The 13,360-nt window shown below is 50.0% G+C and overlaps 1 protein-coding gene across 3 annotated transcripts in view; it reads left to right on the top strand.

Annotated features, from left to right (window-relative positions):
- LOC116957799 (phosphatase and actin regulator 1-like) overlaps window positions 1-13,360 on the top strand; it is a 151,597-nt gene that overhangs the window by 125,990 nt on the left and 12,247 nt on the right. For 2 of the 3 annotated variants that reach the window (XM_032980171.2, XM_076073852.1), the window contains one exon: window positions 2,477-2,633. In XM_032980171.2, coding sequence (XP_032836062.2) covers window positions 2,477-2,633 — 157 coding nt within the window. The remainder of the gene's footprint in view (window positions 1-2,476; window positions 2,634-13,360) is intronic. The other variant, XM_076073851.1, reaches the window with a different exon arrangement.

The following is a 13,360-nucleotide window of genomic DNA, read 5'->3' as shown; positions in this document are numbered from 1 at the left end:
CACGAGGTTCGAGGCTGCTCGTATCAAGAACGAGGATGCATCGTGAAGACGCCAAGAAGAGTCAAGCCTCCAGTCAGCGGACCTGGCAGTAGCCCACCTCGCTGGGTCACGCTAGAGTATTTGAGAAGTATGTGTTAGCTAGAGTAGGTTGGTGGTCACCACCTTATGTGCAGTGTTATATTACTTACCGTTCTAATAAATCAGCGTTGCCTCCCAAGGAGTCGTGTGTGCACCTAATTCGAACCCACTACACACGGTCCATAGTTTGGGTTGCATGGCCACAGTCATGTTTTGGCTCGTCTTTAATGCATCTCTATGGGTTTCTATGTGCCTCTATGTATCTCAATGAGTATTTATACAAGTATGTTGAACTTCTTTCGCACCGTACGTAGCCAACTGCGATAATCGGAGGTGCGGGGGGAAGGACTACAAACTAAACACAAACATCAGTTCTACAGAAATAAATGTTTTCAATCTAGATGATTTGAAGGTGGATAGCTCCAGTGGCTTCCTAACATCGGAAGGGAGAGCGTTCCAGACGGCCGCGGAAGCGCATTTGAAAGCGCCGCGCGACGCGGTGACCGTCTTTGTTCGATGGCTAGCCTAAAGCCGCTACCGCGAGGATGACCAAAGTTTGCATGATGATGGTTCATTTGTGGCAAGCACTTTGTGTGTATTTAGCACGACCATAACATGTATTCGTTCGACAACCGGAAGCCAATTTAGCTCGGTGAATACTGGACGGACACGGTCGGATCTATGTACCGTACAGCAGTCCCTCGCCAACCACGGTTTTGCCAACCGCGATTTCGAGTATCCACGCACAAACCATGGTATACAGTTTCGCGTGACCACAGTTTGGTTTTCCCCACTCCCCGCGATTTCAAATCTCCAGCCCCATTCAACCGGAGGCGCATCAAGCGCGTGTGGAACCCACCACGCTTGTCTCCAGTGCAGTACAGAACTTTGGTTTAACACGAAGGCTTTCACGACCAATATCATCCGTAATGTAGATTTTTTTGGTGGGGGGGGGGGGGCGGGGGGGTTAGATCGCTTAAATATAACGGCACTTATATTTACGTGATCTAACCCAAAAAAAACCCCTATGTTGTGGAGTACGGCACTTGTCAGCCTTGTTCAGTTGTTGCGCAGCGGTCTCTACAAAGCGTAGTAGTGCTCGAATTTATACGTCGTGAAAGTTGCACCGCAATCACTGCACCATACCGCTCACTTTTGAGCCCTTAATCGTGGCCCATAAGCGCCGAGCTGGTGGTTGAAGGTGAGCTTAGTGTGAAGCGGGCTGTCTTTGGAGAAACAAGTTCTGAGAAGGGGGGACAGCCCCTACCAACCCTCCCCCATCCCCTAATATCAACATCAACGTCACCGCCATCGTTAACTGGACTTCACTACAATATGTATGTTGAACTTCTTTCGCACCGTACGTAGCCGACCGTGCCAATCGGAGTAGCAATGTTAAATGTAATTCAAAAGTGTTTGTGTTCACTATTAATATGAAAATTATTTTAGTTCACACCGTACGGTATGTTCGAAGCTTTCGTGACTGCAGGAATTACTATTGGGTTATTTCGGTCATGTCACGTAGAAATATATTAAATAATAATAGAAGCTTGTGTTGCAATCAAAACCTCGTATTCTATTATTAAATTAAATTTATTTCTACGTGACTTTACCGAAAGAACCAAATAGTAGTTACTGTAACCCCCTACTTTCCATAAACCTTTAGTCTTGCTAACCGCGGGGGTTTGCAGGAAGGGATCACTGTGTCTATGGGTTTCTTATACGGTCCATAGTTTTGGTGCATGGCCCTGATCACACTGTGGCTCATCTTTAATGTATCTCTAAATGTCTCTGCGGGTCTCTATGTATCTATACGTGTCTCTGGGTGTCTCAATGAGTCTCCGTCTATATGTGCGTGTCTCTGTACGGTCCAGAAATTGGGTTGCATGTCCACGATCGCACGGCATGTCCGCGATCATGATGAGTGGTCGGGGACATAGATGATGTGGGCATTCAGGTGAAACATTCCCGGGTGAAGGGAAGAGCATTAGACACTTTCCCTGATTAATTGTTGTTTCCAAATATTGAAATTTGGCACGTTTTCCCAGTGCTTGATTTTAGCCAGAACAGTCCGGTACACCACCAGCCATTATTTTGGCACGCAACTTCCATATTGCCGATCACGTCCGATCACACATTCTAGGGGTAGTGCCTCGACGAGGTTGGCTGGTCACAACGACGAGGTTGTTGTCGCGTCTTTGGGGGAGGGGGGGGAGTGGGGTAATCGAGTCGCTGCTGCGACGTCGCCACCGTCACCTGGAGAGACCCCTCCGCTTGGGGGGGGGGGGGCGGGGAGACGCGGCCGCACCGTGGTGCCCACTCACCGCCGCCACCCCGGACGGTGACCTCTCAACATCAGGGCCGGGGGGTGGGGTGTGTGCCGCGTGCGCTTTTACAGCAGGCCTGGCGCGGAAGGTGGCCCGGCGGGACTCGCTGGCCGCCAAGCTGCGGAACCGGCCCAGCAAGGAGGAGCTGGAGAGGAAGAACATCTTGCCGCGGCAGTCGTCCGTCGAGCGCCAGGAGCAGCGGCAGCAGATCGGCACAAAGCTGTCGCGGTACGAAAACGCCGCACGCTCGCACGCTCACACAGAGACAAGATTCTACCCCACCCCCCCCCCCCCCCCCCGTTAGGGTGAGCGCTGTTAGCAAAGCACCAACGAAGGCTGTCGCGGTGCAGTTTGCCAAAAATTCAGTTGACATCAAGACGGCAATTACCCCCCCCCCCCCCACTCATACTGCGAAATCTTGGCAAGACGCTTCTGAAGAAGAGTCGTGAGACCGACTCAGTTGAGGCTTTCGTGGGTCACGATAATAATTGCCACGGACGAATGTGCTCGTATTCTCCGAGTGCTCTAATTTAGCGAGCTAGGAGTGCAGGACGAGTGGGGGGGGGGGGGTGGGGGGGGGTGTCCCGCACGTGGCGTGAGCTGTGAGCAGCGCCGGCGCCGCTTTTACGAGCCACGGGAATTGGCGGACCGTTTCTCGCGGATTATATCGGCGTTTACGACGGCGCGCGGGGTGTGGCGTGCCCGCGGGGTCCGGGGGTGGGGCAGGGGGCGGGCGGGCGTGGTGTCCGGGGTCCAACCTCGTTGCGTAAAAACCCCCCTCCGGGTGCTGACGGGGCACAAACCCTGCTGGCATCGAGCGTAACGGGGAATGTGTTTTACCCTCCTGTTCAAGGGCGCCCACGTTCGTCTCCACGGCGCGCGCGTGCTATCAGGATTTGCGTTTTGATTGCGCTGCTCAATCGGCCCAACGTTGTGTAACACGGAAAGCGCGTCGCAAAACGCGCGCGCACGCGCGCGATATTCGCTGGCGGGGAGAGGAAAGGTCGTCATTGACGCTCGCACAGCCTCGTTTTTCAAAGAGGTGTGGGGCGCGAACGCGATTGTACGTAGCGCGCTTGCAGGGCTACGTGGATTGGTGCCAGCAAGCGCGATCGCTACACATTTAGTTTGCGGACGATTTGCACTTGAAAGCACGTGTGGCACGAAATGCCCCGGGGGAAATTGTAATGAAGCTAGGAGCCGCCCATCTGCCCGTGTTGGGGGAATGCAAACCACGTTGAGGAATTATGCCGTGAGCATTTACGCGCGTTTGTTAGATGTGTATGAAATGTTTGTTAGACGTGTATGAAATGTTTGTTAGACGTGTATGAAATGTTTGTTAGACGTGTATGAAATGTTTCGACTGTGGCCCTGGCTCAGCGATTCGCACTTTTGTTTACACCGCTGCGACGCCACCTCCTCGCTGGTTAACCCCTTGCTAGCGGTGATGCACGCATCGGCCGGCCAATTTATGCACCAATATGACGCAACGTGTAGGAAAAATGCAAGCACGTTCGGAGACGACGGTGTGAAGCGTGTATAAAAAAAACGAGTAATTGCAATTTGAATATTGACGTTGAATTTTCATCATCATCATCAACCGTGGTCAATCTGCTGCTGAAAGCCTCCCCATGCCTTGGCCTTCTCATGGTGTTTTGATTGTATTTGTAGTCACATCCCAGTTCACGTCGTTTCGCAGATACGTCATTGCGTTGCTATTTGCGTCACCTTTTCTCCACACGCTCACGTCGCTGACGACATCGTCCGCCCCCTCTCTCGTTATCCGTCGCCTCTCAGCCTTCGCCTCCACCACCACCACCACCGAAGCACCGCCGCTACTACTACCCTGCACACCGCTTTGATTGACGTCGATTCGATCATCGCCGTACGCACCTTTCAGGAACGCATCCCCGACGTAAAGCGAGGGTGCTGCTGCGTTTGTTTCATGGGCCGTCCTGCAACGGTACAGACATCACGCAGCGCGGATCTCCGGCCGCTGCTTGTTACGCGAGCTCATTTCGTCGCTCCGTCTCCGCAGCTTGGGCTTGTCCCCTCACGTGGCTGCTGTTCCACCGCCGGTCTTTGTCCGTGGGCCATGATCCAGGGCGTTCAGCAGTGACGTGGTGCCCCAAGCCCACACTTTGTTGAAGTCGAAACGACGCTTCGGGTTTACAACTGCTTGCCTGACCCACATTGCTGCCATCCTAATCCGCCCTCACTACGCGCCCCAAGCAGCGTTACGTATTTTGCTGTGTCTCTCCAACAATCATGGTGGCTTGGGAGATGTTAACTACCTCGCCTGGTATACAGGATGTTGTGCGTTTGAGCCAGACCCTGACGCCTGCTGTATATTTGGAGTTTGCGCGTTCTCTCTCTCCCCACGGTGACGTGGATTTTACTCCAGGTCCTCCAGTTTTTCCCTCCACATTTAGAAACATGCATTTAGAGTACTTGGCTGCTATAAATGTCTACATGATAAGCCACTTCGTTGAGCTATCATTTGTGATAGCCAGGTCACTTCTGAAAAAGAGCTACGTAGCTCAGCGGGGCCTTACCTGGTCAAATAAAAATAGTTTAGTTTTAATCATTGTGTTTTGTGTAGTTCCGAACGATGATCGTCTCGCTCATATTTATCTTGTGCCCAACATTGCAGCGATCTTTGTGAAGTTGTACAATCGCGCTGTGTAGCCCATCGTCACTGCTGGTTGTTGTTTTTGTTATGAGAGCTGCACAAGTGGTTGAGTTCAGATTTGGAATTTACCCGATTTCTGGAAAAACAAGTGGGTCGGTTTGCATGATCAGAGAGAGCCCCAACCAGTTTCTTTCAAGTGCCATCGGAGTTTTAAGTGTTCAATTACACCGAATGCTTTGAGTTTAATTATAATCGCAGTAATATTATTAATAGCTTACGCTTTATGCAGCGGTCTTCGTGCAAACTGTGCCCAAAACTCTCAACGTCACAAGGCCCGAAGCCTGGAGCCACAAAATAATTACTTGAAAATGATCTGATTCGACGTGAGTTGGTGAGAATCATGACGATAGTGTTATATCTCGAGCAGTATTAATCAGCCTACGTTAATGGCCATGCAATATCGCATTCGGTGGTTGATGTGTTAATAATTCACGATAAAATAAACTTGTAAACCTTTAAAATAAATATTCCAAAGGTCTGTAGGTTCTGCAGCTTCATGCATAAAAAGCCTCTTTGAACTTTGCCTCTGATGGGTGACGCAGACTCCTCCCCAACTTCACACGAATTTTAAAAATCCGTTTGCGCACGTGCACCATGCTGTCATCACCGTCAGCCACTATCTATCTACCGCTGGATGAAGGACTCCCCGTGATTGAGCACTCAACAACGCTGCCTTTGCCACTTTCATTCGGACAGGAAGAAGGCAATATCTTAACTATAATGTACACATTAAAAATGTTGGTTCACGTTATTTCAGAGCGCACGTTCTCCGCCTAAACGAATCCAGTAGGAAACTGTGAAGAGAACTGGATTAAAGCCACGGTTCGATTTGCCCAGCGATAGGTGTTCTGACGGCCTGGCACACATCTTAGATGCGCAGGGAAATCGTAGGTGTCTGGTGTGTCAACCGATGTTCATGTACTAAAGAGGAATTCCAACAACTCCCACGCGCGATGCATGAGTATGACACGCTCGGCAACCCGGCAAGCTGCTGTGGGCGGATGTCGTGTTCTCCTACAGAAATGTAATTTTTTCTCCAAGAATCGCGAAGGGAGGTTTCCTGACGCTCGAGGGTTAACGTTTTTTTTTTTTGCTTTTGCCGAGTATGAATCCTCGGTGCTATTTTTGGCAAAGGACGGCTATTTACGGCGCGGCTCGTGCAGAGTGCCGAGGCTGCGGCAATCGGGCCGGCTGCGCGATGATTGAACGGCAAGAATAGACACGCTCGGCATAGTGAGCCCGCCTGCCGTTCCCCTTGGGCTCACGTGGTCCTAATGGGCTCGCGCTTTGTATGCGGAGGAGAGTGCCCCCCGTGGGTGTGATGCAGAGGTCAGTGTGTTTGTAGGCTGCACGGTTTGTGGACGGCACCTCGAGACACTCTTGTGTCTCAAGACCCCCAGTGCGACATAACCATGCAGCCAATTTGTATCGCAGTGCTCGCGTGCTCCAATCACAAGAGGCGGCGACTCTGATGTTGTTTAGTGATTTTTTATTTTTTTTTTACGTTGACTTAATGCAACAGATTCTCCGCGTGCGGTTGATCCGATTTGCGGATGAACCGCGCGCCTGAGATTTTTACATGAATTAAAAACGCATGGATTTTCCCTTAAGCCCAAATTAATCATCTAAAAAGAGTTATGCATTGTTTTTCTTGTAAATGTTTAGTACAAGCCACCTGATTAAACCGAGTAAATATGTGCTCCGGTAAATCCGAAATCTACATGATGGCCCTCTACAGTACAGTAGTTGCATATCTTCACAACAATGGGCAGAGTTTGATTGATGTTGATTGGCGTGGCTCTGCTATCATCCACTTAGTGGGCTGAGTCTTCTGCGTGGGAGCAGGAAAGTGTTATCACTGACCATGCGCATTGTTAGTCGTTCTCAATCGAAAGAGTATCAATCGAAATCGTCTGTGGGAAATGGATATTTTTGGGTTATCCGCGATTTGTAATTGTCCACGGCCGTCCTCCCCGTCATTAGCGCAGTTAATCATGAGTGCACTGCGTATATTTCTGTACGTTCATAATTTTTTGTTTTCATCCATCGGCATCATTCCCTCTCAGCTACAACCTGCTTCTCTGCTCAACCCCCGTCTGTTATTCACCCCAATTTTGACAGCCTCAAATGTGTTCTGTTATCTGCAGACTTGCAGGAGGCCCACGGATGAGAGCCACCCCGGTGTTGGTTCCCATGAATAGTTGCACGTGTTATGATATGCGTCATCAAGGCTGCCCTGCCGTAAGGTTCCTTATTCATTCGTGACGACGACAACAACAACAAACCAGGCCCACTGTGAGGCCATTCTTTTGCGTGAGGCCCATGGCAGTTTGCCGGTTCTACAGCTTGGCCCTCCAAGCCGCGCCTCTCCAGGCGGCGCCGTGAACCCCGACCTCAAATTTAGAATCAACATCACGCGTTTAGAGTATTTGGCTGCTATAAATTTCTACGCGATAAGCCACTTCGTTGAGCTATCATTTCTGGCCAGCTCACTTCTGAAAAAGAGCTAAATGGATCAGTGGACCTTACCTGGTCAAATAAAAAAAGTAAATTTCTCAGTGCCTTCAAGGAAGGTTAAAATCAGGTGTGATGATCGGTGGAAATCCACGTTGTTCCACTCTGTTCGCCGGCGTACTTACGGATCTGTTTTAGATTCTAGGATAATGACAGCCGTACGTGGCAAGACCCACCGTTATTAGTTCCTTCCCTCGACGAGATGAATTGTGCGATGGATTTAAGCCAGTCGTCTGCGAACGGGTGCCCACAACGTAGGTCTTGGGTTGTGTTTCGATTTTTCACCGTGGGAAAAAAATATAAAGCACTCTCGGGCATGTGATCACACTTGTACGCAAAAAATACAAAGATCCCCCGTGTAGCCTTAACAGACTGTTGGGTCAAGTGCTGTTAGCGAGTACCTATGAAGGCCGGAATGGTACATGAGGGGGTGGGTGGCCAGCATCACGTCCGACCGCCTTTGTCTCCCCATTGGCGATGTTTACATACCACACCAGGTACTCATTTGAGGCTGAGTTCACTTAGGAGAGGCCCTGGACCGGTTCAAATCATTGTCACCAGTGTTGGCCGTGAGTGGGATCCGAAATCGGTTCCACCGGGTTCGTAGCGCAGAGCGCTAACTGCTACACCACCGCAACACGACAACAATATCACCACGGCGCTTGTGCCAGGCTAAGTGTACTTTAAGGCCACGTGAAGTGTTGAACGCCTGCTGGCAGGAGGTCACGGGACAGACCCAGGTGCCATGGGTTGACTGACTGAGATGACTGGCCGATGTAACACACACACACAAGCACCACCAAATGTCCCTTTGGCCTACCACGTTCACTTTCCTCAGTGGTAAATCACTGTCCCCCCCATGCAGCAGGGTGGCTGCCTCCCCCCTCCCGCCCGACAGAAAGCCGGAGCCGGGTCTGCTGCGGATGCTGCACGCGCACAAGCGTGCGATTATGCGGGGAGAAAAACACATCTCCAGCACAAATGAAACACGAAACAGGGACATCCCACGAATCCACGTCTTTAATGCGACCAAAGCTAGTCACGGCATGATGGGAATATCCCACTGGTAACAGGCGTTGCCTATGACCACAATCACCCAGAATGCGGAATGTTGATTTTGTTAATGAAGCAGGAATGCGGCCTGCATATTTCTGAGATGGTCGCAACCACTCATGACAGGCATTACAGGCTGCATGGCTACACTGTATGAAAGCAGAGAGCATTGCAGCAGCATACATTGCTGGACTGTTCTACGCTCTCACAGCTATATTCCCCGGACTCACCAATTCCGCACGGACCAGTGACGTATGTCCATTCCACCCTCACGACCGGCATGGCATGGGGAGGTCGTAATCCAGCAGTGGATGTATAGAGCTATCATTGTGCGTGCGATAACACCCTCCCGCTCCTGCGCAGAAGACTCGGCCCGCTAAGTGGATAATAGTGGAGCCACGCCAATCAACATCGATCAAACTCTGCCCACCATTGTAAAGATCTGGCAACCACTGTGCTGTAGAGGCGATCACGTGGATTTCGGATAAACCCGAGTAACATATTTGCTCGTTTTACGCACCTGGCTTGTAAATAAACATCTCCAAGAATAGTAATGTAGAACTGTTTTTAGATGATTCATTTGGGCTCAAGGGAAAATCCATGAGTGATTAATTTATGTCAAAATCTCAGGTGCACGGTTAATCCGCAAATCGGATAAACCGCACGCGGATGATCGAGAGTCTGCCGTACGCAGGAGAGGTTTATGTTTTGGCGTATTCGCAGGCTTCTGCGCAGGCCTGGCTTCCCACCCTCTTGGATGGAGGGCCGGGAAACCTGCTGTGTTGGGGAGCGGGCTGCGTCACAGAGATTTAGTTCCAGGAGAGGGACCTTGGGTGGCCCATGGACATTTGGTGGTGCTCATGCGAGTGTCCGGTTCAGGGTGAGCACCTGAAAGTTGAGTCGGTGTGTCATCATTTCTCATGCAGTGGTGAGTAACCTAACCGAACAGTTTTTTTTTATTTTAGTAGGTAAGGCCACACTGAGCTATATCGTTTTTCAGAAGCGACCTGGCCATCACAAATGATGGTTCAATGGAGTGGCTTATCACGGTGGAAATTTATAACAGCCATAAACGCGTGATGTTGATCCTAAATGTGGAGGGAAAAACCGGAAGACCCGGAGAAAAATCCAGTGGGAGAGAAACGTGCAAACTGCAAATATACGGGCGCCAGGGTCGGGATCGAACCCATGACCTCCAGTATACCAAGCGACGTAGTTAACGTCTCACCCACAACAAAAGTCATGGCGGTCTTCCAGATTAAACCCACGAACGTGCTACAGCCGGGCCGTGCCACTGCCCCAAAAATATCCACAGGTTAAACCACCACATCCAATCCCCAGATGCAATTACCATGTGGACGGGTCGTTATACATTTTCCACGCAGAGAGCGAGGAAATCAATGGGAGCTTTAACGAAAGGGTGAACAATGCACGCGTGCTCGTTTAAAAGCGCACACTAATGAAGATTAATAACACGCAGACATGTGTGACACACACACACACACCGCTGTGTCCGAGCGCCGGGGCGTCGTGAAATACACGTAGAGGAGGAGGAACCACGCTGAGCCTCACTCGCCTCGCACAGCCTGTAAGTGCGGGCCGCTGTTAGCCGTCACCTGTAATGGCTTCGGTTGTGAGGGGGCGGCGTGGTGAGCACCAACGCACGCCCTGCCTCGTTCGCCTCGAGCACGTTGGTCACGTTTGGAGCAGAGCGACCGCCATGGGGTTTGCACAATTCAGGCTGAATCGACCCTGACGGTCATGACGATTAAGGCCGGGAACTTAGGCCGGGTTGCCAATATTTGTTGTGAAGCGGACTCACCGCTCCTTAGTCAACCATCGCCGCGCAACCTCCAGTCGTCCCCGCGGTGGCTTTTGGCTGGCCATCGAACAGAGACGGTCACTGCATCGTGCAGCCAGCACCTGCTGAGACCTTGGGTTGGGATCAACACTGTCGACCCAAGGCGAAATTATTTTCTTACTGGGTGCCAGGGGGGTCTATGCCCAGTGGGCTGTTGCTGGAATTTGCCAAATTGCACACTTGGGCCCTGATCAAACAGCAAGTTCAATCGGCCAGTGGCTCGTGCAGGAATGCCCTCTGGAGTCACGTAAGGGATTCCAGAGTTGTACACACACTCATCTGGGCGGTGGCGGTGGCTACGCACGCCTTTGATCCAGCACTGTGGAGGCAGCGAGGCTTGGCGGATCGCTCTTCGATTTGAAGCTTTCGTGACTGCAATGATTCATCTTCTTTGGTTCTTTCGGTAAAGTCACCACGTAGAATGAGAATAAAATAATAAATTGATAAAATAAAATAACACAATAATATTCTCACGACGTTTCGGCCACAACACACTCCAGCGCTGTCCTACCAGACAGTCTCGCCCCCTTCACCTGATGAAGGCCGCTTGTGTTGTGGCCGAAACGTCGTGAGAATATTATTGTGTTATTTTATTTTATCAATTTATTATGTTATTCTCATTCTACGTGACTTTACCGAAAGAACCAAAGAAGATGGATCGCTCTTCATTCCAATATTAGAAAGCCACTGGAGAAATTCACTTTTAAATCATCTAGTTTGAAAACTCATTCCTTTAGAACTGCTTTTTGTGTTTAGTTTGTTGACCTTCCCCCACACCTACGATTATCACGGATGGCTGCGTACGGTGCGAAAGAAGTTCAACGTAAATCCTGGCAGTCATCTGGATTATGATCAGGAATCCAACCCGAGCTGCCAATATTGTTGTGCAGTGAACTCACCGTGCAGCACACCAACGGCCCCCTTCAACACCGACATGAGTGCCGGCAGGTTCCTGCAGGAATCGTACTCCATTTAACAACGCGATGCGCATCATAACCAGAACCCTGAAGCTGGCACCAATCCCACTGACTCCCTGTTCTGGTGAACATTCTACCACCAAATATCTGCAGAGACATGCAAACTGAACGCGAGTTTACACGTTTTACTGTCAACGACAACCACCAACAGCTATCATCAACCAAGACCTGAACGACGTTCCTCACCGCCGACTCAAATCGCGATCCCATCCCTTCTGGGATCGCGATTCTGTCACGATCCTAGAATCTGAGACAGATCTGTAAGTACGCTGGCGAACAGAGTGGATTTCCACCGAACATCACACGTGATTTTAACATTCCTTGAAGGCACTGAGAAATGTACTTTTTTTTTTAATTTGACCAGGCAAGGCCCACTGAGCCATGTAGATCTTTTTCAGAAGCGAGCTGGCCAGAAATTATAGCTCAACGAAAGTGGCTTTATCGTGTGGAAATGTATAGCGGCCAAATATTTTAAACGCGCGTTGATTCTAAATATGGAGGAAGAACAACGGCGGACTCGGCGGGATTCCGACAGGGCTCGTGTGTATCAATGTCGTAATATAGTGGCGATCATAATAAAATCGGCAGTTGAACCGCCATTGAAATGAACGAGTAATCAAAGGGAATGGGCTGTTAAGGGGATGCCGTTAATTGCAATGGATATCACTGCGTCAACGTTAAAGTGAACGGGGTAATTTGCCAGCCCAAGGACTGACCGATAGAATCCGATTAATTCCACTAGGAACACGGGAATCAGAATTGGAATGGGATGGAGATTCCATCAGCGATTCCTCACTCACCAAAATGCCGCGAGGGCAATTCCTGGGTCCCATTCACATCAATGGGATTCTAATGGCGATCTTTAGTTAAGCATGGATTCTCAGATTACAATTAAGAAACTAAACTTTTTCTTTTAGCAGGTAAGGCCCACTGAGCTTTTTGAATTCTATATCAGAAGCGACCCGGTCAAAAATAATAGCTCAACAAAGTGGCTTATCACGTGGAAATATGTTACAGCCAAATACTCCTAAAAATGCGTGTTTCTAAATGTGGAGGGAAAATCCAGAATACGAGGAGAAAAATCCACACGATCACGTGGAGAGAGAGACACGTAAGCTCCAAATGTACAGCAGGCGTCAGAATCGAACCCAAGACCTCCTGCGTGCTGGGCGACGTAGCTAGCATCTCGCTACTGTGACGCCCTATTCTGAATCTCTCGCATGCGTACATTGAATCGTGCATGTAAAATTTAACATCATTTACAATGTGTGCAAATAGTTTGGCTTGCTAACGTCGCAGTTTGGGCTAATAGAGCGAACAAAACCTGTGCACAAAAGGAACGCGGGAGAAAACGATGCAAAAGGGGTGAGAAATTAGAGGGGAAAATAAAAATAACCGACTCCTGAATTGCAAGCCGTAAACCATATTTATTTAAAATGTAATACCACCTCCACTCAAGGGGGTATGGAAACATTGCACGCTAAAATAAAATGCACAGACAATAAAAAGTGAAAGCCGTGAGAAAATCGCGAGTCTTGCACCCCCTCCTCAAAACACCGAGGCTCGCAGCGTGCCGGATCGCCGCCGGCAAGGCATTCCAGATCCTTGGGGCAACGCTTGGGAGGACCCAACCTCCCCAGCGTCGAGCGGAAGAGCCGAGGCTGGGAGGGTCGTAGGTACCTCCTCTGAAGAGCGCAGAGTATAAATTCAATCGCGACTGTGAATCGTTGCAGTTCAGCGGCGCGTTGGACGCGTGAACTGTTGCGCCCGTTACGCAAACGTTTCACTACGATCCCCCAACGCCCGTTGGGAAATCGCAAGTTTGTTTTCAGGAATTGAATTGCGATTTGTGAGCTCC

The sequence above is a fragment of the Petromyzon marinus genome, chromosome 43, assembly GCF_048934315.1.
Source record: "Petromyzon marinus isolate PM22_M1 ecotype Great Lakes invasive population chromosome 43, UKy_Petmar_22M1.pri1.0, whole genome shotgun sequence".
In the NCBI taxonomy this organism is placed as follows: Eukaryota; Metazoa; Chordata; class Hyperoartia; order Petromyzontiformes; family Petromyzontidae; genus Petromyzon; species Petromyzon marinus.
This window is presented reverse-complemented; position numbering and strand designations above follow the sequence as displayed.